The 27,589-nt window shown below is 44.3% G+C and overlaps 4 protein-coding genes across 6 annotated transcripts in view; 2 read left to right on the forward strand and 2 right to left on the reverse strand.

Annotated features, from left to right (window-relative positions):
• LOC134221039 (protein aveugle) overlaps window positions 1–27,589 on the forward strand; it is a 76,306-nt gene that overhangs the window by 31,978 nt on the left and 16,739 nt on the right. The gene's annotated exons all lie outside the window — the stretch shown is intronic.
• On the forward strand, window positions 84–2,650 carry LOC134220967 (rho GTPase-activating protein 100F-like). Of its 2 annotated transcripts, XM_062700129.1 has the most exons (3): window positions 84–507; window positions 1,290–1,987; window positions 2,050–2,650. In XM_062700129.1, the coding sequence occupies exons 1-2, from the start codon at window positions 201–203 to the stop codon at window positions 1,388–1,390; spliced, it is 408 nt and encodes a 135-aa protein (XP_062556113.1). In that variant the 5' UTR covers window positions 84–200; the 3' UTR covers window positions 1,391–1,987; window positions 2,050–2,650. The 2 variants fall into 2 exon arrangements, with proteins under 2 accessions (XP_062556113.1, XP_062556114.1); XM_062700130.1 differs by lacking the exons at window positions 1,290–1,987; window positions 2,050–2,650 and adding an exon at window positions 576–1,203.
• LOC134226889 (histone-lysine N-methyltransferase SETD1B-like) lies at window positions 4,967–7,466 on the reverse strand. Its single transcript, XM_062707968.1, is given in 2 exon segments — window positions 4,967–6,207; window positions 6,542–7,466. Coding segments are annotated over 2 exon segments (1,767 nt in total). The 5' UTR covers window positions 7,243–7,466; the 3' UTR covers window positions 4,967–5,141.
• Window positions 23,086–26,258, reverse strand: LOC134226891 (RNA-binding protein spenito-like). 2 transcript variants are annotated; one of them, XR_009983573.1, is made up of 3 exons: window positions 25,943–26,258; window positions 24,839–25,663; window positions 23,086–24,734 (listed from the first exon to the last, which is right to left on the reverse strand). XR_009983573.1 is itself a non-coding variant. In XM_062707971.1 (2 exons), the coding sequence occupies exons 1-2, from the start codon at window positions 26,049–26,051 to the stop codon at window positions 25,179–25,181; spliced, it is 594 nt and encodes a 197-aa protein (XP_062563955.1). In that variant the 5' UTR covers window positions 26,052–26,258; the 3' UTR covers window positions 23,086–25,178. The 2 variants fall into 2 exon arrangements, 1 of the variants encoding a protein (XP_062563955.1); XM_062707971.1 differs by having other exon boundaries at window positions 23,086–25,663.

The raw sequence follows: 27,589 nt of genomic DNA on the forward strand, positions 1-27,589 counted from the left end.
TACTCACAGCCCATCTGAAAGGATCCTCGAGATCATCACCAGCGTTTGACCGCCAGTCCATCGATCTTTACCTTGGATTAATATCGAGCTTAGCTTGCGACGAGTACCCAGCAGTTCTGCCATCTGTGAACAGCGAGCCTCACGCGACATCCTAAATAAGAAGCGAGTGCATCGGTTCTCTTGTTCCGCTGAAAACATACATGACGTACTTAAGAACACCGAAAACATCTTCAGCAGCTGGTGGTACTTTCATGTATTCACTGCCGGTACGGTCTATATCCTCGCAACATATTGGGCCGTCGTCAATTCGTTCGCCAAGTGTCCGGCGTATGCGACAGCTGCTGAAAATGATTCAAGCTGGTCCGGGTGACGTATCAGGAACGGCAATGGCAGCCCTCACCGGCCATCAGAGCCCGGCACCTACACCGAGCACAAAACTGCCCCGCAGCCACCACCCGATCGACATCAACCCGGCCGAGTATTCTAAGCTCAAGCTAGATAAGACAGGTGAGACGGAACATGTTAACAAATTAGTAACTATGAATTAACTATTTGTTTTGCTTTTCTTCTAACAGTGTTTGACGCAATCGAATATCCGGAATGCTATGGATCCATCTGCTTACCGGTCATGGACTCCGAGCATGTGTGAAACGTATGAAGCGCAGCAACCGATGATCCGACCGGCATTGGATTACTCCAGCGATACAGAAGCCACCATCGGATCGCGACCCACCCGGCCATGGCAAACACGAATGCTCGAGACAGCACTCAAACCCTTGGAAGTGGTCCAGAAATTGCCAACTTTAACTCAATCCCGCGCGATCGACCCGGGGCATGTATGGGTCTCCAGAGCCGTGTAGCTGACCGTCTGCAGGACGAAAGCGACGAAATCCTTTCAGCTCCCAAGTACTCACTGCCCATCTGAAGGGAGCCTAGAGATCTTCACCAGCGGTTCACCGCCAGTCCATAGATCTTAAGAACACCGAAAACATCTTCAGCAGCCGGTGGTACCGTCGTCAATTCGTTCGCCAAGTGTCCGGCGTATGCGACAGCTGCTAAAATTGACTCAAGCTGGTCCGGGTGACGCACCAGGATCGGCAATGGTAGCCCTCACCGTCCATCAGAGCCCGGCACCTACACCGAGCACAAAACTGATCCGCACCCACAACCCGATCGACATCAACCCGGCCGAGTATACTAAGCTCAAGCTTGATAAGACAGGTAAGACGGAACTTGTTAACAAATTAGTAACTATGAAATAATTATTTGTTTTGCTTTTCTTCTAACAGTGATTGACGCAATCGGAATATCCGGAATGCTGTGGATCCATCTGCTTACGGTCATGGACTACGGGCCATGTGTGAAACGTATGAAGCGCAGCAACCGATGAACCGACCGGCGTTGGATTACTCGAGCGATACGGAAGCCATCATCGGATCGTGGCCCACCCGGCCATGGCATACACGAAAGCTCGAGACAGCACTCAAACCCTTGGAGGTGGTCCAGAATTTGCCAACTTTAACTCAATCCCGCGCGTTCGACCCGGGGCATGTATGGGTCTCCAGAGCCGTGTAGCTGATCGTCTGCAGGACGAAAGCGATGAAATCCTTTCAGCTCCCCAAGTACTCACTGCCCATCTGAAGGGAGCCTAGAGATCTTCGCCAGCGTTTGGCCGCCAGTCCATGCACCTTAAGAACACCGAAAACATCTTCAGCAGCCGGTGGTACCTTCATATATTCACCGCCGGTACGGTCTATGTCCTCGCAACATATTGGGCCGTCGTCAATTCGTTCGCCAAGTGTCCGGCGTATGCGACAGCTGCTGAAAATGACTCAAGCTGGTCCGGGTGGCGCACCAGCATCGGCAATAGCAGCCCTCACCGGCCATCAGAGCCCGGCACCTACATCGAGCACAACACTGCCACGCACCCACTATCCGATCGACATCAACCCGGCCGAGTATTCCAAGCTAAAACTGGATAAGACAGGTGAGACGGAAATTGTTAACAAATTAGTAACTATGAAATAATTATTTGTTTTGCTTTTACAGTGGTTGGCGCAATCGAATATCCGGAATGATGTGGATCCATCTGCTTGCCGGTCGTGAACTACGGGTTACGCCTGAACCACCTCAAGTGCAGCATCCGATGATCCGAGATTTGTATTGCGTACTGGAATGCGATCGTATCCGGGTTGCTGGATGGATCGTGGGATCCTCAACATCGACACAAGCTGTGTCATAGATGTGCACTTTCACTAACTATTCTCCTGCGGCAACTGCCCGCAAGCTGCACCGGAACGGAACTTGGCCTCGGGACAGCACAGATGTTCTGTCGAAAATTCAAAACGCTGTAAAAATTGTAGGGGTTCCGTACTATTTAGTTGCTAAATATATAATTTTCCACGATCCTTTTCTTTATTGATAACTTGTTTACATCCAACTGCCATTCGAGGCAGTTATGTATATGTACTTTTACTAGTACATATATATTCTGCCTCCGATGACAGCTGGGTGTAAATAAATCAACATGAAATCCCTTTTAAAACAACCCTAACCGCTGCCTAATCGCCCAAAGCGAAACATATCTAACGTTGATGTAACGTGAGTGTAACAGGTTAGATGGAATTATGCACCAAGCATAAACATACCTAACAAAAGTGTGTCATTCTAGCGTAACTTTAGCCTCACTTTACCCTAACCGTTAGAGAGAATGTTAGTGTAACTATCTCACAGGTTAGGTGCACATTATGCTAAAGTTAGAGTAACCTTCCTTGCTGGGCAGCGATCAATGCTGCACACACAGCCAAGAATTTGTTGTTTGCGGATTTGAAAACATCAATAATGCTGCACTGAAAAAAACGCTTTTTAAATTTACAGTTTGATTGGAGTAAAAACACTTTTAAAATAAAATACTTTCATTTCAAAGAAAATAGAGCACTTTTTAAATATAAAGTACGAAACACTTATTAAAACCTGGGTGGTGCGGATAGAATCGATTTGGTTGTCAAACTGAAGCCAAAATTTTCTATTGTGCCGGAGCCAAACATTGAAGATTGTGGTTATGTTCGTTTCTGATCTAATATTGAGAAGTATTGTTGTTATTTGGGGAAAAAATAAAAATAAACTTTGTTTGAGTTTTGTATTCTTTGTAACTAATATTCTCACATTATATTTCGAGTGGGAAATTAATAGGAATGCAACTAAAAAGCACTCGTTACGAAATTTCACGAGATTCAGCAGCTGATTGGTGCATGAATGTATGTAAACAATTGTAAAGTCATGTAGAGTCTAGCGCATTTGTGCGCCCTCATGCAGCGTGGAAAGAGAAATTCGAAGAGCGGGAAATGTTTGACAGCCAAGTAACTGCAAAATAATTTTGTTTATGGGAGTGATTTCAAAATATCCCTCCACTCGCTTGAGCGCAGAAAAGCGGCTCTATCCGCAGCACCCAGATTAAAACAATATTTGTTTTTTGTGTGTAGACGTGTGTAGAATCCAATAGCATTCAAATTCTAATTGTAAAAAATGAATCCCATTAGAATTCACTTTAATACTTTCTCATTACTCTAGTACTTCTAATTCTCATTCATATATTCCTATCCCATAGATCGCATCACTTACCAAAGTGAATCCAGATAATATATCCCTTCATACTAACACAATATCCTATCCTAAGACTATCGTGGAGATGCAGAGGTATACTCGGTCTCTAGTAGCAACGAGAGTTGAACTAATAATCCTTCCTTCCCTTGATAGGACGTGGCCGGCGCCGTAATTGACTTAGTAAAATGCATTGAATTTCCGAAATTTGCACATTGAGAATGATAGCTAAACCCAAGCTCCATTCAATTGGTTCCCTGTGCAATTTCGCAAGTTCTAGTCAATCACGGAGTAGCAACTACGAATTGTACGGTTATCCTGCTCATGCTCATGCTCACTGCATCCGATGTTAATGCAGTGCCCGATGCTTCGAGTCCCATAATCATGGGTTCGTAGTACTCCGGAAGTCCCATCAGCAACAACGCAGCAAGTCGTCGACCTTGAAGCCGATCCCTGCAAGCTTATGTGCAGTGGACATCAGCTCATCCACGTACGATTACACGCTGCCGCATTCGTCCAAACGAATTGAGGTTAGCTTCCTTAGCAACCCAATTTTCCTGGTCAAACCGTTATCCTGAAAAGCGTTCCGTAGCTTGTCCCAAGCTTCTTTGGCATTCTCAGCGTCTTGGACGAGACTGTAGTTTGTCGTTTCCAGGCTCAGGCAAATTGTGGCCAGCGCCCGCAAACTGACATCGTCATCGATTGCTTCTTCTTCTTCTTCTTCTTCTTCTTATTGGCATTACATCCCCACACTGGGACAGAGCCGCCTCGCAGCTTAGTGTTCATTAAGCACTTCCATAGTTATTAACTGCAAGGTTTCTAAGCCAAGTTACCATTTCTGCATTCGTATATCATGAGGCTAACACGATGATACTTTATGCCCAAGGAATTCGAGACAATTTCCAATCCGAAAATTGCCTAGACCGGCACCGGGAATCGAACCCAGCCACCCTCAGCATGGTCTTGCTTTGTAGCCGCGCGTCTTACCGCACGGCTAAGGAGGGCCCCTGTCATCGATTGCTTATGCTCTATAAAAAGCTCGTTGCTATGAAAAACGACAACAAAACAAATGTCATCCCTTTTTTTCTAGCAGCCTAGAAATATGAATATATCGACATAAGGAGAGAGAATACAGATCAAAATATGATCAGAACACATCGAGCTAGAGAGATTTAGTGATATGGAGGTTATCGAGATATAGAAAGCAAAAATGTACGTAGATTTAAGGGAGTGAGGAAACCCTCGACATAGGGAGAGACATCGAGAAATAGAATATCGAGATGTAGAAAGTCGACTGACTGTATAATAATTATTGGTATCGTCATCGAAATAACTACCATTATATATATATGGCTTTTTCCAATGGTGTTTACTGTTGTTAAACGTATGAACTGTAATCTTTATTAAATAGCTTTGAATCGTGCCACTCTGTGCAGCTACATAAGAGTACTGTTTGAGCATCGCTTTTGATATTTGTAATTAATAAATTATAAGATCATTGACTAGAGTATTTCGTGTCTTCATGGAACGCTGTTGTTCCTTCAGTCGGAATCACTTATCACTTCAGCTTTGATGGTGTCAATTACAGGTATGAGTCCACTCACAGGCAACATTTCCTGGCTGATGTCATTCATCCGAGAATCAACAACATCAGACTCATTCGCGGCTGCTGGCGTTGGTGTGCCACAACCAAATTCATCGCCGATGTTCACTGTGCTGCTGAATCCCTGCAGCATATTGTTCAAGTCGTTTAATGCTTCCACAAGCGAGCAAACAATCTGCTTCTCATTATTAAATCGTTCCTTCTCCACATCTACTCTGCTGCGTGATAGGGCCAAATTTTCCCGTTGAATCGATACCAACTGGCCAAGCAAAGCTTTGATTCCTCCCTGTTTTGGAGCTGTTGGCGCTAGCGTGATTGGCGGTGGAGGATCAGGCTTCTTTTGGGGAATGGCCATCAGACTCGTTGCTGCTGTTATGACCGGCTTTGGTTGGATCGCAATTTGAGTGGCGGGGGTTGTTTTGACCATTGGTGTCGGAGTGGTTGTGTAGATGTGCTTAGAAGGAGTTATGATTTGCTGCTTCTGGCTGCCAGCAGTGTTCACAAAAAGTAGTTTCATTGGTTGCATGGAAGCCGAAGACGACGGTACAACAGAAACGTTGGGCATGCAGTTTGCGATTGATACAGTTGGTTTAGTGTAGAGTTGAATCGGCGAATTGAAGTTGATTTTTGGAGCTTGTGGTTTTAGAAGGAAATTGGTTGGTACAAGAGATATTTTGCCTGGTGTGTTTGCGGTTGTGGTAGGAGGACCACCCGGAACAATAGTTACATTCTGTCCTGCTGGCTTGGCCAAGATATTTGGATTTGGAACAATTGTTGAAATATTTATGCCAGAGTTTCCAGTATAGTTAATTATTTTGATAGTGCCAGGAGGTTTACTTGGCGATGGGATTGTGGTCATTGGTACAGTGGTGGACGGGGCGCATGTCACTATTGGAGTAGCGGCAGATGAAGTCGGCGGTGCAGTTGTTGTTTTATATGGATGATTATTCGCTTTTGCTGGTTTACGCGATGTTCGTCTACGCAAACGTGCTTTTCTGCGTTCACTAAAATGAAACAAATCACATGTTTAGGTAGAATGAATAACACCTGTTGCTTATGGGGTATGTTTTGCCGGTATACGGATGAATCATAAACAACAAATGAAACATGATTTGCGCATATGCAAGAGAGGTGTAGCAATTCACTGCAAGGACTTAAGAATTAAATTCATGAAGTACACAAGTGCATGAACACAGACTGCAATCTCCGCGCATGTGCATTGCGAAGCTTCATGCTTCCCAATACTACTACGTGTTTTGACGATAGCAACATGAAGAGGAGCTGGCTTTTCCATCAGTTCAAATTGAGTAATAAAATTATGATTTCAATTGTACTTACTCGTCTATGTCGAAGTCTGATTCGTCGCTATCATCGCTCATACTATCCTCCTCATCATCTCCATCATTTTCAAAGTCTGGATCGTTTGGATCGTCATCATTATCTTCGTCCATTGGTTCGTCTTTCGGTATCAATAAGTTAGGTTCTTTTAGCTCAACTTGCTCTGCATTTTTGAGTAACTCATCAGTTCTTATTTCCTTGTCATCATCGACACTCATTTCAAGTTTCACTTGCACCTGATCAGACGAAGTAATTTCATCATTCGGTGGACCAGCATCAGAATTGGGTGATTTATGATTGTTACCGAAAATCGGACGTGTCATAATTTCGTCCATTGACTGGAAATGCTTCCACGATGTAACGATACCAGATTCAAGATCCTTTTTAATACGATTGTAACAACACTTTACATTCTTGATCCTTGTATTGATCTCTTCTGGTGATCGATTGTATCCATATTCACGCATTTTTCAGACAACTTTGCAATCACTGGGTGCTTTTGTGTGACGTTAACAGTGTTTTTGAACTTTAGGATCACCCCATAGTGAAATTAGTAACTTGGTTTCTTCGAAGTCAAAATTTGGATTACGGCAATGTGGTTTCTTTGGACCACCCACAGAACCAATCAATACTTTATTAGTAGATACCCACATGTTGAAAGAGTTTTTATCCCAATTAGTACGTTTAGGGCGTGTATTCATCTCTACTGTATTCAAACATACGTTCTATGGTCACTCTGCACTATTCGACGATAAATACAGTTCAATTTTATTTCCGCTTGTAACTAGTCTACTACACAGCGCAATAGAATCCAATTCACTATGAAAAATCGATAAAGTTTTGCTCCTATCCCATCTACACTGGTTTCTCAGTACAGGGACAAAGGTAAAGTTCACGCTTGCGAGCAGAGAACATGCGCCATCAACGCCGGTGCACTGTTCACGACTGACTTGCGGTACCGAGCAGGCGTCCAGACAGGGGTTAGGAAAAATCAACCCTCGCATGATTGTTAAGGGTGGATGGAAATGTGCGGTGCGCAAGACGCACATGCCCAGTAGCGTAATCTGGATTTTGTTACCATCCATAGCTCTATGCTTTATGCCATTCGCTATACCTACCAACATTAATTTATTGCACTGATCGTATAAGCGCACGTCGCATGTGTTGTATGCTATTCCACCGCATGGATGTGAAGCGTCACTCTAAACAGAGCAAAAGTAAGTTTGATAGAAACGTAAAGGTGGATTGTAGGCATCGTATATGTGAAGTGAAAGTGAGCGAAATGGAACGGGGTATGCTTTCGTGTCACGCATTCTATGCTAAGGTCTTCTGCATGGTATGCACTTGAAAACTGGTTAGTGGCGTTCTTGCTGAACACACAAAACACTACACGAGGGTTGCTTTTTATGCGAATAGATTTTATCAATTTCTCAGTTTATTTCACAACTTTTCAAATACAATCAGATTTTTCTTAACTTTTTTGTCGTTTTTCGTGGGGTCAAATCAGTGTTTTATTAAACCAAAAATATTGTTCTTCTTCTATAACCTCCACATCCTAACTAAAACCTGTCATGTCCTTCAATATAATGTTCTTCCTCTATTTTAACAGTTATTATAGCTTTTCTATGCCCCTTTTCTATTGTATGAATATGTATCTTGTGTGGCAAGTCTGGCCCCAGGAAGTCGAACGAATGTCTCTTTCCTGAAAACATCATAGACACCTCACATAATACCATATTATATTTGTTCAAAATAAATTACTTATAAATAGTGTGTATTACGATATTTTTAAGTTTTAAGTTTTATAATGATTTTTGAGTTTTAAAAAGTGATTACTTGGTCATGTTTAGTATAATGAAATGTTTACTTCATGAGAGGGCCACCTCTGTTCATTGTTATTTATTGGCGTGGGTTTGTCGCATCCATGCATATGTTCAGGGATATAATTAGTAGAGAAATAAGAACAATTTCTCACTTATTATAAACACTCAATATATGTACAGCGCCGTAGCGTGCGGTTGGCCAGGCTGGCCCCCGCCAAGGGCGCCAAAATCATTGATTACTTTACAACAAATAGAACATTTGTATAAATTAGGGACAATTTAAAAACTAAACCGATTATGCGTTCGTTAAAGGTCTATGGTAGAGAAATGTTGAGTAATCTAGAGCAAAGATTTTTTTATTACCACATCAACATGTCATACGGATTGATCTTAGCTTTGACTACTATTCTCTTAGAGACTTTTTTAGGATTTAATTAAAATGCTATTTGGAAATTTTAAAGTTTGATACCCATCAAGCGTCGATCACATTAATGCAAATGTTGGTCACTATTACGCCACCGATCTTTAATAGCAATGAGGAATAAATAGCGAAGGAATGATTCAGCTTTTCTATGTAGATTCCTTCAAGAAATACATCCATAATAAACCAATTGATCAAAGACCGAAGGAACCTTTTGCTATAATAACTGATACCAGTGGTATGACTTTAAGACCCAACTATGTGCAGAACTGCCTCCAAACCACCAACAGACAAACTCCCAGAGTTGAACCGATGACCCACTTAAGTCCATTAATTCCTCCAAACCATCAATCTAGCTTAACCAGATCTGAGTTTTTTCTTGATTCGAATACGAGGACCAGTAGTGTATCAGTACCATCGATAGATTCACTTCAGCGATCGTTTTTTCTTGATCCGAATAGGCCTAGTAGCGAATCCGACTATCAACCAACCAACTTTAAAATGGGATTTTGATGTAGAATTATGTTTTTCGGTAAGATAGGGAGGGGGGGGGGGTCATTCCAAAGTTTCAAATTTGGGACCGTCACGAAAAGAGGTCAGGACGTATGAGCCAATAACTCGGCCGTTTTCAACGGATTCTGAGGATTTTGGTAAAAATCGATCAGTAAACTCTCTAAGATTCTATTCAACTGTTGTTAACAATTCATTCAATGCATTCAACTATTGTAAAATTCAATTTCGCCAGCCAATGCCGAAATTGCACTTTATCAGTAAATTGCCTACATTTCGGCTGTTACGGGGTATAGAACTTTTCGGAGTTTGTTGAAGCAAATCTACACCTTTGTTCCCGATGTGATTAGCTCAAAGCTACAAGTAATTTATTGGTTAGATATAAGGTGGATAATATAAGGCAAAATCTACTCACAATCGGTCTCCTACTCAGCAAATTATAATTTCAGAATGACAAATTAGCATATAGATTTTAGATTTAGGGTTTAGCCTGTAATTTAGTATTATTATTAGCTAAATACATTATAAATTCACAATTCAGTATATTCACTTGATCAAATCGCCTTCCTGCTGAACCAAAACAATGACTTGCTCTTATCTTATGATATGCAGATGGCAGTCAAACAGTTGTCGTTATCATTCACTCTCACACATTCGCATCCGAAACGTTATCCATTTCGGGGGGCGAATCGATGGACGCTCTTGCCGCAACATCCTCCCCCTTGTGCCGTTTTTGCCCTGGTTCATCGGCACCATGTTCATTGCCGGCAACGTCACCACGTCCATTGCTATCCGTTTCACCACGATCACCAACATCCAGAATCGCCAGGTTGCAAACCGCTCTTCGCTTCAGTATCCCAGATGATGTCTCCACATCCACCTGTCTTACCACGCCGTCTTTTCCCGGATACGTACGAACCACACGACCACGAATCCATTGGTTGCGAATCTTGCCCGCAGCTACCTGAACCAATGCTCCTTCCTTGATAGCAGGAACGTCGATGAACCATTTTGACCGCCGAGATATTATTGGCAAATACTCAGCGATCCATCGTTTCCAAAATGAGGCCAGTTTGTTCTGGATCATCTACCAGCATCCTGAAGATTCTCGCTACTGATGTTCTCGGAATCCTCGTTCAGTCTTCCTTTGATTCGTTGCAAAACCTTCTCGCTGAAGCGATAGATATACGCCACAGTACGTAAGAGTCGTTCATATTTGGAAAATCTAGAAATATCAATCATAGGAACTGACAAAAGGTGACTGCAAACGTACGCTGATCTCAACTCGTCTTTTGTGCCTTCCACTATCCCGAACTTGTTTACCGGCCAATCGTCTTCTTCATTGTACAGAAAAGCTGGTCCACGTATCCATCGGCTATCGGGCTTACAGTTTGGACCTTTTCCCCATTTCGTAGCTTCGTCAGCGACGTTGGCCTTTGTTCCCAACCAACGCCATTCGCCAGTCCTGGATAGGCTCAAGATCTCGTTGACTCTGAAAGCTACGTATTGCGTATAACGGCGAGTGTCTGACTGGATCCAGGAGATCACGGTACTAGAGTCGCTCCAAAAGTACGTACGCCTAATCTTCACCGAATGACCGTCGGCGATTGCCTTCCGCAGGCGAGCTCCAATCACGGCAGCCTGCAACTCTAATCTCGGAACAGATGTGAGTTGTAGTGGAGCTACTTTTGTCTTGGATGAGACTAATGCACAACGTATTTATCCACGATCTCGATCCGATCATATCCCGGAAAGTATCCTCGAGGAATTCTTACGTAGTTTAGTTCTTCCAGAACCTTTAGCCACTCTTTCCAACGTTTGAATAGGTCGCCTGGTATCTGCTCGTCCCAATCAATCATCGCCCTCCAAACATCTTGCAGCAGAATCTTGCCATGAACAACTAGCGAACCTATCAGTCCCAGTAGATTATAGATTTTCATAATGAAGCTCATTACCTTCCTTTTTGTCGGAGCGATATCGCTTACCATCCGTGTTCTGAACTTGAAGTGAAAAAGATCTTCGCTTGGGAGCCATGATAAACCAATAACGTGCTCGAAACCTTTCTGGCTATTCATGGATAGATCTTTTACAGCGGCTGGACTCACTTCACCGATTGCTTCCAGAATTGATGATCGGTTGGATATCCAGTTGCATATGTGAAAGCCCGCCTTTTTGTGGACTTCAGTCACCTCCAATGCTAACTCGACTGCCTCTTCTTCCGTATCGACGCTATCTAAGATAATCGTCGACATAATGTTTGTTCTTGATTGCAGCCGCCGCGTTTGGATGATATCGTTAATTCTCCGTTGCATTTAAAGGTTTCACATACTGCGAATGCGCAGGAGGACACGCCGCCCCGGAAATAGCGACATCGGACGCCATCGTTACCATTGGATCGCTTGGAGACTTGCGGTAGACGAATAGTAGGGCGCTTCTATCTTCCCTTCTGATTTTGACTTGCAGGAACATTTCTTGTATGTCGCCAGAAAACGCGACTTCCCGTTCTCTGAACTTGAACGTAACGGACAGCTGCGGGGTCAACAGATCAGGACCCTTGAGAAGCATCGTGTTTAACGACACTCCGCCTACTTTCGCTGCCGCATCCCAAATCACTTCCCAGGTTTATTCGGGTTCTGTACCATTCCTAGCGGGAGGTACCAGGTACGCGCTGGATCAAATGTTTCCATTTCCTGCTTTGTTACCACATGAACGTAACCTTTCGTTTCGAAGTCGGCCATCTGCTGTCGTACGTTTTCGTAGAGCTGTGGATCTTTTTCTAGACGTCTCTCGAGACACTTTAAGCGACGCTCGGCCATCGATCTACTGTCCGGGAACTCGATACAATCTTGCTTCCAAAGTAATCCGGTTTCAAACTTCCCGCTTTCCGTACTGTTGTCTCTTTAAGGATCCGGCGGGCTCGTTGGTCCTCACTGCCCTCCAAATTGGGAGCGACGGCCACTCCAAGGCTCTCGACCGAGAAAAACTCACGTACGTAGTCGTGCAGATCGTGGTCGATCGTATCAGCACAAATGTGCATTTGCCGATGTTGGAGTTGCTGTTCTCCCCCTTGTACGCGACCACATACAACCCAGCCGATACGAGTCTTTATAGCGATTGGTTCTCGCTCGTTTCCTTCACGAAGCTTTGTTGTGGTAAACAGGTGCGAGTTACTCAATCTAATGAGCAGTCCAGGAACGGCCTTCTCAAAACTCTTGACAGGAAGATACCGCGGGTGCTCGAACTCCTTTGTCAATTGATCGAAATCCAATGACTGCTGTGGCAACCCCAGATTCTTGACGGTGTACACTTCGGACAGACTGAAGCGCTTGTCGCTTCCGAGCTCCGAAATACTCAGCGTATCTATTTGCGTAGTTTCGATTTTCTTGTTGATTCCACTTGTCCAATGAATACACAAAGAATGGGCTGTGCCGGTTACTCCAAGTTCGTTCGCAATCGTTTGCTCCACGAGTGTTGCAGACGAACCATCATCTAGAAAGGCATAAGTGTTCACTACACCATTCTTTCCGTGCAATGTCACTGGCAGGATCTTGAATAACGTTGGCCTCGGTGGAATTCGCCGGCTGCTTCTTAGGAGCTTCATAGTGGAGAAGGCGATGATGGCGTTTCTCGCAATCATTGATCCCACAAACCTCACCTTCACATTGGCCATCGGTTATGAAAACAAGGCAGCGGCGGCACAATTTATTGTCCTTGACAAAATTCCACCGATCGTCGATAGAAAGCTTCTTGAAGGATGCACAACTTTCAGTAGTATGGTCGGGAACATTGCATAGGGGACAGTTTTTAGATGATCCGCCTCGTTTGGCTTTATCGTTCTTGGCCACTTTGCGCCGACCGCCGCAGTTAATAGTCCATCCCGATTCCTTCTGCTCCAAATCCTTGCCTTCGTGGGTAGCATGAGCATTCACAAACGCTTTGTCCTTCGTTTTACTCTTTTCATCCTTCGTAGGCCGGTGATGCAAAAGTTGGTGACGGCACTAGTTGCAGTCGTAACCTTCCTCATGTACTCGCTAAATGTTTTCAGGTCGACCACAGGAAGACTTTCTTGATAGAGTGCCCAGTTGAATTTAATGTTTGCCGGCAACTTGTCCACAAGCTCCTGCAGAAGCATCGGGTTGGAAAGGTGGCTGCTCATTCCCACTGCTTCCAGGTGGCCGCACAGATTTTGAACAGTCAAACCAAACTGGATTATAGTCTCCAGTCTTTCCGCTTTGGGAGCGGGTGTTCCCCGAGCTTTGGCTACTAAATTGTGAACAATTTGTTCAGGTCTTCCGTACAATGTCTGGAGTGTAGACAGAACTTGCGGCACAGTGAACGGATGGAGGAGAAAACTGCTGACCGCGTCCTTTGCTGCTCCTTTCAGCGACCGTTGTAGACGAAGCAGGTTTTCCGAATTCGAGTAGCCACACGCCGCTGTGGAATGGTTATAGCTACTGATGAAAAGCGGCCATTCAATTGGGTCTCCACAAAACACTGGAAGTTCTCTCGAAATCACTTGCCTTGCCGCTAATTGATGGGGTGTAGGACCCGGCATCACCGGTTGATGATGAACGGACTCGAAAAGGTTAGAATACATAGGAGCGTTCGGTAAAAACTGTGACTGCCCTAACGGATCTACTAAAGCAGGCCCTAACTGAGGAGTTACAATGGTGTATGGGGTGTTCCTGATCTCCTATCCTGGCTATCGGCATTTGGACATGCTTTCGCAGTATTCGTATCTTGGTTTGATACAATTTGTGCACTTACCGGAGCCGCTGGTGGGACACTACTAACGGCTAAACCTTGTGGGGTTGATTGCGGACAGTGTTTGTGCTGTTCATTCGTCGACTGCTGCCCGTAGTTCAAGCGCAGTGACTCTAGCTGCGCAGTCAAATTCCGCTCCTTCGCCAAGAAACTTTGCCTCTCCTCGTCTCGCTTCACCTGCTCCTCGGCATACTTTCGCTCGAAAACCTTCAATCGGTTGACCAGGTCGAGCTCGCGTTTCCTCCTTACGTCGTTCTCCTTCTGGTGCCGTTCTTCGACGTCCTGCTGCCTCTTCAACATGACCTCTATTTCTTGCATTCGCTGTCTGTCCTGCTCTCGTTGATCCTCTGACCGCTTCAGCTGAATCATCAGCTCTTCCTCTCGCTGCTCGGTTCTTCTCTTGTTCTTCTTCCCGATGCTGTTGGCAGATATGCTGATTCCGCAACTTATTAGTTTCCCGGTGCCACATCGTAAACGGAAAACTACTTTTTATTGATAGGAAGATTAAGGAAGATCTTCTGGTTCGTGCCCGTATTTGTCACCTTGGCAGTCAGAGCGACCTCAGCATTCTTCGCATCAACTTCGTCAAGAAGCCTGACGAACGGTTCGATATTTACCAGTGGCAGATTCGATAAATCGGACGACTTCATACTGCTAAGCGGTTGTTTAATTTAATTGCGTTCATATTTATCAATCCCTGGACTTTCTCCGACGAAAATGCTATCGATATACCCTTCAGCACGCCTGTGGAGGCTCTACAGCTTGTACTTTAGGGAAGTCGTTTGCGGTGGTTTGACTAATTTCCATGGGAGTAGAAGATCCACCAGTTCTAACAATTTGATCAACCGACCTATTCTGTCGATTCTGACCAACCGCTTGTGAGTCTTTCGGTTCATGTTGTCGATTGAACCAGGCTTCCACTTTTTCCTGACTGTTTGCCTGACTTCGTTCACTACGACCGCTTCGTCCGCTCTTATGGCTTGCGGCATCTTCGTCTTGTTGGCGGAGAAGCTCATGCTTCCGAGCCAAGTACTCCTTCTCTCGCTCCAGCTTCTCGTTCATCGCCTTCTCGACGAGTGATTTCTCTATCCGCAGCCTTTCATCTTCAAGCTTTTCCCGTAAGCACCTTTCATCTTCTAGTTGTTGGAGTTTTCGGGCAATCTTGGCTCGCCGAGAACTTGAAGTACTGGAATCAATAGTCATAAAGCCCCCAGGAGAGTTTGGCACCTTAGGTATGCATCTTTCACAAACGAAGTCTCTCGATCGCACTGTAGTTTTGTCCACACCCGCACACGATAAATGGAACCAATTCTTGCAGTTTCCGCATTAGGCCATATACAGCTCAGCTTTGTTGGGACGCCTACACACCACACAATCGACATCATCTCCGTGCTCGAGATCAATATACGAAGGCTCAAAGCCATCATCCTCCTCTGACTCTGGTACCGCTTGAGTGCCACTACTAGGGTGGAAGCTAGATCTAGCCGCATCCTGAGCTGCTCGGGTTTTGGACCGAGTCTGCCGAACGAAAGATCTTTGCATCTTGGTAACGATTCTTTGAGAATGTTACGGGGTAGAACTTTTCGGAGTAGTCGTCTGACTATGTCATTCTATGTTTGGAATATTCATGCGATGTTTGTCAAAATTCGGACCGAAGTTGCTTAATGAAGATGAATATTTTATGCTCTGGTAACAAGCACCATGGATACACTATGCCCAGAGAGCCCACTCGAAAACATCCTTACCGAATCGGAAATAGAACTCGCCATCTCCGGACGGCAACTGGGATTAATCCTACGCTTTTGCTCGCAAAGCTAACTGAAGACCCGTCATAGTACTTAAATATATTATATCAAGCTTTTTTCATTTTTTACAGTTATTCCTTCTGGATTTCCTTCCTCCTGGAGATTATCTTCGAAACAACTTCTGAAAGAATCCGGCAAATTCTCTTGCAAAGTTTTTTGAAACCACAAAAGAGATTATAGGGCAATTCCAATAAAAAAATCCAAAAGATTCTGGAAGAAATCCTAAAACTATTCTGGGGGAACTGCTAAAGATTCTACTTTCTACACTCGGGAACTCCCTTCCAGGGATCCTAGATGAATTTTCAAAGAAAATCATATACCTATGACGAACGACAGAAAAGAGAAACTTACGGGAGATTTTCTGGAGGAACTCCTTGAGTATGTATATACTGAACAATTACTAGCATCTTCTGAGCCCGCTTCTGAGGGATTCCTGGAAGACCTACTACTACCTATGAATATTGTGGGCTCTAGCTGGCGCCGGTGTATATCGCTCCTCTAAATACTTTTGCTTTGGCACGGCAAATGCTGGGTAAAGCGTACCATTGGTACTTCGCGTACCTGAAGGAATAAAATAGACCCCATCTCGCGGTCCTTAGCCTCTTACCCAGCAACTCCTATCCCTATCTCCCCGCGGTGCTGGCCGGGATACGAGCAACCTTAGGAAAGATCGGGTAACCAACCCCGGTGGGAACTATGGTCGTATGCTGACAGGGAAGGGGGGTTTTCTCCTCTCCGGAGGTGCAAATATTATTGAGCGTCTGTTCTCCATGTCAGGATCGGCTCACAACAGCGTCTGTTCTCCATGTTAGGGGCGGCTGATCATCGTCCAAGTGCCAGCGAGGGACTCTAAGTGAAACTGTGCACCATGGTCCACCGGAAATAAGGAGGAATGGTCCTCCGGAAATTTAGGGGGTTTGGTGACAGGCCCTGCAAGCCAGCCAAAAAAAAACTCACGCAACGAACAATCAACAAGAGAGTACGGACCGGAACCATCGGCGAAGACCACTGCGACGAAAAGGGACTAGCGATTGGAAACTCGGTTCGTGGAACTGCGAATCTCTCAACTTCGTCTGGAGCACACGCATACTCGCCGATGTGCTCAAGGACCGTGGATTCGGCATCGTAGCGCTGCAGGAGGTTTGTTGGAAGGGATCAATGGTGCGAACGTTTAGAGGTAATCATACCATCTACCAGAGCTGCGGCAACACACACGAGCTGGGAACAGCTTTCATAGTGATGGGCGATATGCAAAGGCGCGTGAGGGGTGGTGACCGATCAATGAAAGAATGTACAGGTTGAGGATCAAAGGCCGGTTCTTCAACTTCAGCATAATCAACGTCCATAGCCCACACTCCGGAAGCACTGATGATGATAAGGACGCATTCTACGCGCAGCTGGAACGTGAGTACGACAGCTGCCCAAGCCACGACGTCAAAATCATCATAGGAGATATGAACGCTCAGGTTGGCCAAGAGGAGGAGTTTAGACCGACTATTGGGAAGTTCACCGCTCACTGGCTGACGAACGAAAACGGCCTACGACTAATTGATTTCGCCGCCTCCAAGAATATGGCCATTCGCAGCACCTACTTCCAACACAGCCTCCCGTATCGGTACACCTGGAGATCACCACTGCAGACAGAATCACAAATCGACCACGTTCTGATTGATGGACGGCACTTCTCCGACATTATCGACGTCAGGACATATCGTGGCGCTAACATCGACTCTGACCACTATCTGGTGATGGTTAAACTGCGCCCAAAACTATCCGTTATCAACAATGTTCGGTACCGACGACCGCCGCGGTACGACCTAGAGCGACTGAAGCAACCTGATGTCGCCACTGAATACGCGCAGCATCTCGAGACAGCGTTGCCGGAAGAGGGTGAGCTCGATGGGGCCCCTCTTGAGGACTGCTGGAATACAGTCAAAGCAGCCATTAACGACGCAGTGGAGAACAACGTCGGGTATATGGGTCGAAGTCGACGGAACGATTGGTTCGACGAAGAGTGCAGACAGATTCTGGAGGAGAAGGACGCAGCGCGGGCGGTCGCGCTGCAGCAAGGTACCCGGCGGAACGTGGAACGCTATAGACGGAAGCTAAGACAGCAGACCCGCCTTTTTCAGGAGAAGAAACGCCGCCAGGAAGAAGCGGAGTGCGAGGAGATGGAACAGCTGTGCCGTTCTCAAGAAACACGCAAGTTCTATCAGAAGCTCAACGCATCCCGCGAAGGCTTCGTGCCGCGAGCCGAAATGTGCCGGGATAAGGATGGGAGCATCTTGACGGACGAACGTGTGCTGATCGAAAGGTGGAAGCAGCACTACGAGGAACATCGGAATGGCGCTGAGAGTACAGGCAGTGAAAGTCAAGGCAGCGGAGGAGATGACTACGTCAGTTCAGCGGACGATGGAAGCCAACCAGCCCCCACCTTGAGGGAAGTTAAGGATGCCATTCAACAGCTAAAGACCAATAAAGTAGCTGGTAAGGATGGTATCGGAGCTGAGCTCATCAAGATGGCCCCGGAAAAGCTGGCCACTTGCCTGCACAAACTGATAGTCAGAATCTGGGAAACTGAACAGCTACCGGAGGAGTGGAAGGAAGGGGTTATATGCCCCATTTACAAGAAAGGCGACAAGCTGGAGTGTGAGAACTTTCGAGCGATCACCATCCTTAATGCCGACTACAAAGTGATATCCCAGATCATCTTCCGTCGTCTGTCACCATTAGTGAATGAGTTCGTGGGAAATTATCAAGCCGGCTTCGTTGACGGCCGCTCGACAACGGACCAGATCTTTACTGTACGGCAAATCCTTCAAAAATGCCGTGAATACCAGGTCCCAACGCACCATCTGTTCGTTGATTTCAAGGCGGCATACGACAGTATAGACCGCGTAGAGCTATGGAAAATTATGGACGAGAACAGCTTACCAGACTGATCAAAGCAACAACGGTGGATGGTGTGCAAAACTGTGTGAAGATTTCGGGCGAACACTCCAGTTCGTTCGAATCGCGCCGGGGACTAACGCCTGAAACGTGAAGCAACAAAAGTTGGACTGGTGGTGAATGCGTCAAAGACAAAGTACATGCTTCGAGGTGGTCGAGGAATTCGTCTACCTCGGATCCTTGCTAACGGCTGACAACAACGTTAGTCGTGAAATACGAAGGCGCATCATCTGTGGAAGTCGGGCCTACTACGGGTTCCAGAAGAAACTGCGGTCGAAAAAGATTCGCCACCGCACCAAATGTGTCATGTACAAGACGCTTATAAGACCGGTTGTCCTCTACGGACATGAAACATGGACAATGCTCGAGGAGGACTTGCAAGCACTCGGAGTATTCGAGAGACGGGTGCTTAGGACCATCTTTGGCGGTGTGCAAGAAGACGGTGTGTGGCGGCGAAGAATGAACCACGAGCACGCCCAACTCTACGGCGAACCCAGTATCCAGAAGGTAGCTAAAGCCGGAAGGGTACGATGGGCAGGACATGTTGCAAGAATGCCGGACAGCAACCCTGCAAAGATGGTGTTCGCTTCCGATCCGGCAGGTACGAGACGGCGTGGAGCGCAGCGAGCGAGATGGGCAGACCACGTGCAAAACGACTTGGCGAGCGTGGGGCGTATCCGAGGATGGAGAGATGCGGCCTCGAACCGTGTATTGTGGCGTCAAATTGTTGATTCAGTGTTATCTGTTTAGATGTAAACTAAATAAATGAAAATGAAATACTTTTGCTGATCTAAATACTTTCATTTCCCTTGCTATTTAATTACATACGCCGAAATTGTTCTGAAAAAGAAAAACAGATTTTCTGCAATATTTATCAATACTTGAGTGACGTTTCACAGAATAGCAACCCTGTATAGAAATTTAGCAACCCAGTATGGGGCACTAAATTTGGAAACTCACAGCTAATTTTGAGTTGCGTTCTCATTTTACATTCCGTGTTTAGATACTACCGGTGTAGATTGTTTTGTTCGTTCCGTTACAGAAGTGAATGGCAACTATGTGAACATCAGCATCGTTATCACTTAAGCACCTTGAATTCCCTTCCTTTTCTACTATTTTATAGTATTCCATAACCAAATTGCGAATCTTTCTGTTTCGCATAACTAACATTAGTGCATAAGAATCATGAAAAATTGTAATTAAAACTTGACACCGTAATGCTTAACGGCAAATGAGCCTTCCAAATAAACGAAAGTTTTTTTTAATATTGTTTTTTTTTTCGCGTGGTGGATTTAATAAATGTTTGCTTTATGAATTCCTGCATATGTTCCAGTAAGTAGGAAGTAGGGATTATAAAAAAGACCAAAATATTTTCAATAATCCCTGTTTTATAAATTTTAACGATTTTCTGAAAGATTAAATAAACCTACGCAAATAAAAAAAAACTGGATCCAATATCGCATGTGTTACCGACAAAAAATCCAGACTTCTTTGTTGTGAATTCACGCACTAGTGGATCGGACGTAGTCGCATCAAGAAAAACCCTACTTTGGAGTAGATCGAATGACCTTTGGAATTACAGTCGGGATTCGCTGGTTGGGATTTTAATACTTGGGTCACTTTTTAATTGGGCCTCCGCTGGTTGGGCCATGGCCCAACTAAAAAGCAACCGTACGTCAAAATTCAATGTAAACACGGAAAACGGGATTGGGCGTCACTGGACATCATTTGTGATGTTCAAGTCGAAATACACGTGTTCAAATGGCTGTCAGTTGGCCCAACTAAAAAACCGAATTCGTTAGTTGGGCCGAGGTCGTGGCCCAACCAGCGAATCGCGACTGTACCATTAGACCTTGGTCAGTGGTTTGAATTGGTAGAAAATAAAAATAGCGATTGGGCCAAGACGAATCAAGAAAAAATCAACTCTAGGTTCGGATGAAGATATATCAATTCATGAAGTGGTTAGTTGGGTCTTGGGTGGCATTGGTTGACGAGGTAAGGCCAATAAATTTAAACTTTGAAGTAGATCAGTTGCCATCATTACTGAAATCCCTTGACGCAGGTTCTCGGATTCAGCATGTTTTTCGTTAAGTGTTTTTTTTAAAGCTTTACCAGATTATATAGAAACAAATGAAAAAAAAACAAATTCAAAATATCATCAAATATTCAACCATTGACGAATACATAGACGGGGAGTGGTGGCCATTTTTTCGGGCACCACTATATACCCCTGGGGAGTGACGGATTACAATTATTACAATCACTCGACCATTGAGAAGCCCCTCAATTCAAATCACGTCAGTTTGACAACAGTTGTCATTTCCATTTTTGTTTACCTCCTTTTTCTTATTAAAAAATCAACACGGTTAGAAAAAAGTACCCAACGCGTACGTAAAAAAAACTTAATATTAGGTAAACAAGTAATAAGCTTCCATTGGGTATAAACATGAAGAATCCATTACGTTAAATTTACCCATTTTTGGGTTTATATGAAAGTACTTAATAATAGGTAGAAAATCTGTTACAAATTATTACTGATGTCTTTACCTAAGAATTTTTAAAGCAGACGAAAACTTAACGTTGGGTAATTTGAACCTAATGTTGGGTGAAAAAAATTAAGCTGGTACAGTGACAGCAGCAAGCAGAGCTCAAGCACATCGAGCACATCTGAAGAACATAAATCTGCGAAAAGCGTAAGTAATTTCGTATTTTAAGATGTGCATTCTTATAAGTATTAAACTATAAAACTATACGCAGATGATGTTCCTTGAGGCTACTTGTGGTTTCCGCTGCCAAGTCAAGGACGGCGTTCATTCCCGACTGCTGAGGCCGCAGTTCGACGTTGGAAAATTTCGGATTGTCCTTGAGAACGGGACGTCGTCAACAGTCGTCGTCCTGCTCATCGGTTTTCACCCACACTTCGATCACTCCCAGCGAAATCAGTCTTAGATACTCGAACGGCCGTCGTATGCAGGAACGGATACAGGAACAATGGAATGTGGGCCTCCAGGAAAACGCACCGAGTTTCCGGATGGGACGCAACACACTGCAGCAGCAGAGCTAAGGCGTTGCAAACTCGGTTCGATTGGTGTGCAGTTAGCGTAGTCGGATTGATCAATGGATAGATGTTGATGATCTCCTGCAGCAGAGCCGCGGTTGCTCCGAAACTGTGCAACAACATCGACGCCAGGTCCGGAACCGATTCACCCTTCTTGCTCAGATCCCGCAAAGCGGTTTTACGCGGATTAGATAGCTCGTTGATCCATTGGATTGTCCTTGAAAAAAGTTTTTATAAACTGAAGCTGACTAGGCGTGTCTCATCATTCGAAAAATTAGAATTACTTCCTCAGCGATAGTATCTTAGGCTGCGGCACCGCCACCGAACAGACATCAGGTATTATCTATATCCAACATTATTAGGGAAGCCGCCAAAATAATTAGCGTAAGTATTGTTTTCAATACGTAGATAAAAATATACTGAAAGTTGCCCAAGGAATTTCTTTTTTGATAGAATTCCTTTGCGTACACGAAGGGATTCGTTTTCAATTTCCTTCGGAATCCCGAACAGAATCCTTTCGAAGAGAATCATTTTGAGATCCAGAATGGAAACTCTTTGTGACCCCGAAGGGAATCCTTTTGTGAACCCGAAGGGAATCCTTTTGGGATCTTGAAGCGAATCCTTTTCGGATCCAGAAGGGAATCCTTTTGAGATCCAGAAAGGAATTCATTTGGGATCTCGAAGGCAATTTCCTGTTCCGCTTCTTCAATCCTGTTTCCTGAAGCTTGAAAAAAGCTTGAATGCTGATTTTCATTGGAAATGAAGGAAAAGCAGGACGTTTAGTAATCGACATCCACGCAGCGTTCTTTCAGCACTCGTGAAGATGCAGGTGTGCCTGAAAACGTCGCGGCTACGATGTAGAGTATTTACTTAAGTAGTAATTACTATCGGCAATACCACACTTGTATGGACGGGGTTTGCAGAAGCTCAAAGCTGCTGTACAAGGGTATCGGGTTTTACAAAATACGGAACGCTAAAACAGGAGGAAGGGGGTCAATTTGAACGTAATAGTTCATTCAATAAATAGAATATTCCTTACACAAAGTGTTATTGGCGCATAAGGGACTATCCCTATATTGACTACATATGCGTGTACTACGGGTTATTAATAGTTTCAAATACCTTCAAAATGACACATTTTTTTCACAATCTGTCAACAATAGCCACACCCCCGTACTCCCTAATCAGTTCACGTGGTATAAAAATGACCCTGAATAAAATAATATTTGAAGAATAAAATTTGGTAAACAGAAATATTCGTTTTATAAATCTCAAAAGCATGTTTCCCATTCCCAATGGTATCCTGATTCCTGATATTGTCTTATCGCTGTAGCCTCACTTTATTCTCCAATTCCGCTTACGACATTAATATTATTAAAATCAACTTTAAATGAATAATAAATAATAATAATAATGATTGGTTGGTTATTTAGTTGATTGGTTGTTTGATTGGTGATTGGTTGGTTGCTTGATTGGTTGATTAGCTGGTTGGTTGTTTGATTGCTTGGTTGATTGGTAGCTTGCTTGAATTGTTGGTTGGTTGCTTGACTGGTTGATTGGTTGGTTGCTTGATTGGTTAGTCGGCTGGTTAGTTGATTAGTTGTTTTGTTGGTTGCTTGGTTGATTGGTTAATAAGTTGATTGGTAGCTTGATGGAATGATTGGTTATTTGATTAGTTAGTTGATTGATTCGTTGGTTATTTGGTTAGTTGGTTGCTGCTTGATTTGTTAGTTGGAAGAATGGTTGATTGGTTGGTTGCTTTTTTATTGATTCCTTGATTGGTTGGTAATTTGGTTGATTGGTTCCTTGACTGGTTGATTGATTGGTTGGTCGGCTCGTTAGTTCATATGTTGTTTTGTTGGTTGCTTGATTGATTGATTAGTTGGTTGGTTGAATGATTGCTTGATTGATTGGTAGTTTGCTTTAAAGGTTGGTTATTTAATTGATTGATGCTTGATTTGTTAGTTGGTAGAATGGTTGATTGGTTGGTAATTTGGTTGATTGGTTGTTTGGCTAGTTGATTGATTGGTTGGTCGGCTGGATAGTTGACATGTTGTCTTGTTGGTTGCTTGGTGGTTGATTACTTGGTTGGTTGATTGGTTGCTTGATTGCTTGGTTGATTGGTAGCTTACTTGATTGGTTGGTTGCTGCTTGATTTGTTAGTTGGTAGTATGGTTGATTGGTTGGTTGCTTGATTATTGGTTGGTTACTTCCTTGTTGGTTGGTTGGTTGACTGGTAGATTGGTTGGTTGCTTGTTTGTTAGTTGATTAGTTGTTTTGTTGGTTGCTTGGTTGATTGGTTAATAAGTTGATTGCTAGATTGCTTGATTGGTTAGTTGATTGATTGGTTAGTTATTTGATTGATGGGTTGGTTGGTCGGGGGCAGCAGTTACTATGTCCAAGGGCTTGACGATACCTCCCCAGGCCATCTGCGAGTTGTGGCGCCTGCCTAGGATGTGATGGGGTTCGACAGTATGCCTTGTTTAACCTCTATAAAAAGCTGCATGTATCCGCAAGTAGGTTCCGCGAAAGCGACCGTGTGCCGCTCAAAGCGCACAAGCCCAAGTCCTGGGGTTAGGCGGGACGCTAAACAGCCCTGACATGACGGCCCTCCGACGAGACAGGAGGTTTGCACAGGCCCAATAAGCCGCCTTTAAAAACAACCATTACGAACGACATAGAAGATAATACGACTCGATACAATCGGCAACGACCTAGGCGACGAATAAAGGATCACGATTGGAAGCTTGGAACATGGAACTGCAAGTTGCTAGGCTTCGTAGGTTGCGACAGGATAATCTACGATGAATTACATCCCCGCAACTTCGACGTCGTAGCGCTGCTGGACAGGGTTGGTTGGTTGCTGCTTGATTTGTTAGTTGGTAGAATGATTGATTGGTTGGTTGCTTCATTGTTGGTTGATTGATTGATTGGTTGGTAATTTGGTTGGTTGATTGGTTGCTTTACCTGTTGATTGGCTGGTCGGCTGGTTAGTTGATATGTTGTTTTGTTGGTTGCTACAATGGTTGCTTGGTTGGTTGATTAGTTGATTCGTTGCTTGATTGATTGGTAGCTTGCTTGAATGGCTGATAGCTGGATTAGTTGGTTGGTAACTTAATTGGTTGGTTATTTGGTTGATGGGTTGCATTACCGTTTGATTGAATGGTTGGTCGGCTGATTGGTTGATTAGAGTTGTTTTTTTGGTTTATTGATTGGTTGATTAGTTGATTGATTTGTTGGTTGTTGCTTGATTTGTTAGTTGGTAGAACTGTTGATTAGTTGGTTCCTTGATAGTTGGCTGGTTGCTTCATTGTTTGTTGGTTGCCAGATGGTCTTCCTTCAGTCCCTCCTCGGTGAGGTTGTGACATGTTCGTTTCAACAATTCTGTCGAAAAATCGCATGGCGGGAATGAGTAGAGCACACCGGTTGCTTCCGTTTCTTTATTGAGTAAGGATATAACGCCGGCCGCTTCTTTCTGCTCCAGGTAGGACACGAGATTACGCAGTGGACGCGTCTGAACGCTGGCATCATCCGACGATGCTACCGATGACGTCGATATGCGCTTCTGCACATCTTCCAACTTGGGTTGATCGAGGCGTAGTCGCTGAGTAATACGAAGGTGGTGTTTACCTTCCTCGTCCTTCATCAGGCTGTCCACTATTTCGTTGTCTCCGTCCGTTAGGTGCAACTTGGCGGGGAATAGTGAACTCTTCAAAATCAGCGCCCGTTGCCAGACTGTGGTAGATTTCCGTGCCACTTCTGGTAATTCTTGCATTCGATAACATGCCATTCCTACAAGAAGACGAATCAGAATCAGCCGGACTGCGTCGCTTCGGTGAACGGGAACGAGATCTATCGATTCCTGGTTCACGTGATCCAGAACGACGGCGTGAATCATATTCGCCATCGGCTCCTGATCGACGCCATTCATCATTGTCCCCGTGGTGCGGTGGGCCATCACGATGAAAACCACCACGGAAACCACCACGTCCGCGGAACCGTACGATGAATTTTCCTCGTATGATGCACCGCCTTCCGGATATTCGTAGTCGGGGCCGCGACGATACTCACCGCCTTCCTCAAAACCTCCACTGCTCTTCGAGAACGATGGTGTTGTTCCGTTATCAGCAAAATCGATACGAATACGACGATCCGGTGCCCCTAACAGGAATCCACGCATTTCCTTCACAGCAGCCGTAGCAGCATCAATAGAATCGTACAGAATGTAGGCCTGGGTGTCCCCTTTGTTATATTCGATCTTTTTGATGGCACCAAAACGGTCGAACTCACGCTCATGTCATGTTTTCGATACGGATTCAAGACAAAATTTTCAAAACGACTTATCTGCTTTTGTAAACAAAGATTCAAACGACGATTTGAAGAATCGGATAGCTCTCCCACGCAAGCCAGCACCATCAACAGGTAGCGGAAACCTTCATCTACCTATTGATGGTGCTGGTTTGCGTGGGAGAGCAAACAGATTCGTCAAATCGTCGTTTGAATCTTTGTTTACAAGCAGATAAGTCGTTGTGAAAATGTTGTCTTGGATTAATATTTACGCACGATGCAAAACCGACGACGTCGCAAGGTGAGGAAGAAAAACAAACAGACAAACTGTCAAAACGTCAAGAGGGGTAAGTCAGCGCTCATAAAATATTTATGTATAATGTAATTCGTCACCCACGAGGGGTATTTTCTTCAAAATGAAGAAGAAGACATGGTGCCCGATTTTTTGATGGCTTTGTACCGGACATTTCGGTCTATGTATTCGTCAATGATTCAACGGCTTTGCTCGTTTTTTACCATCATAAAAGTGTCTGATTTAGAGGAATCGAAAATGTATCAATTGCTATCGTTATGGTCCGTTTTTTAACCTCAAATAGTTTGCCTGCATAAAATGAGAGATTTCATCTTAAATTCAAACAAACTCCGAGTATCTATTATTTTGAAAACGGCTTAGTTTTCTAGGTTTTTACAGTCTACTCTGTGTTTCGCCTTTGGCGTATTGAAGTCCTCATTTAGGGCTTCTTCCCCAGAAACTTGTTCCATTCTTCTTTTCAATTGTATTTTCTGTTCAATTCAAGTTCCATTTCAAGTGGTATCCAATCGCGTGAAAAGATTTGTCATCATTTTCAATAGTTCTGGATTTTGGCGCCCCCCTAAGGCCAGGCGCCCTTGGCGGGGGCCAACCTGGCCAACCACACGCTACGGCGCTGGATACACGTTGGCCCACTACTGCCATCTACTCAACTGATTGCGATAGTACATACGGACGCAGCTGATTAACAACCATCGAACGCAGCCAATGCATTTGACAGCCGTATTTGGGCTGCGTTTTCAATAACAATGCACTATGGTCCAGGATACAGATTTACGCGGAAAGATGCATTTTACTCCAAAACCATATTTTTTAGAAAAAACTGTTGTTCTACAAAATTGTTCGAAATAGTAAGGCCATCATTATGGTTCTACCAAAAAATAGGGTGGCCCATCATTTAAAAAAATAGAGAATATTTTTTTTATTTCTCGGAATATTGACATGTTATGTTCTACAAAATTGTAGCGTAGCTTATTTCAATCAATTTCGCTAAAAAAAATTTTTCTGTAGCTATTGAGTTGGCTGATTTAGAGCAATTTTACCTAATTGGATTAGGGTGTACCTTAAAAAAAACAGTATTTTTTATCTGCTTTTTTTGTTGTAGATTTCTCGAGAAAGTC

This window comes from Armigeres subalbatus, chromosome 3, assembly GCF_024139115.2.
Source record: "Armigeres subalbatus isolate Guangzhou_Male chromosome 3, GZ_Asu_2, whole genome shotgun sequence".
NCBI lineage: Eukaryota > Metazoa > Arthropoda > Insecta > Diptera > Culicidae > Armigeres > Armigeres subalbatus.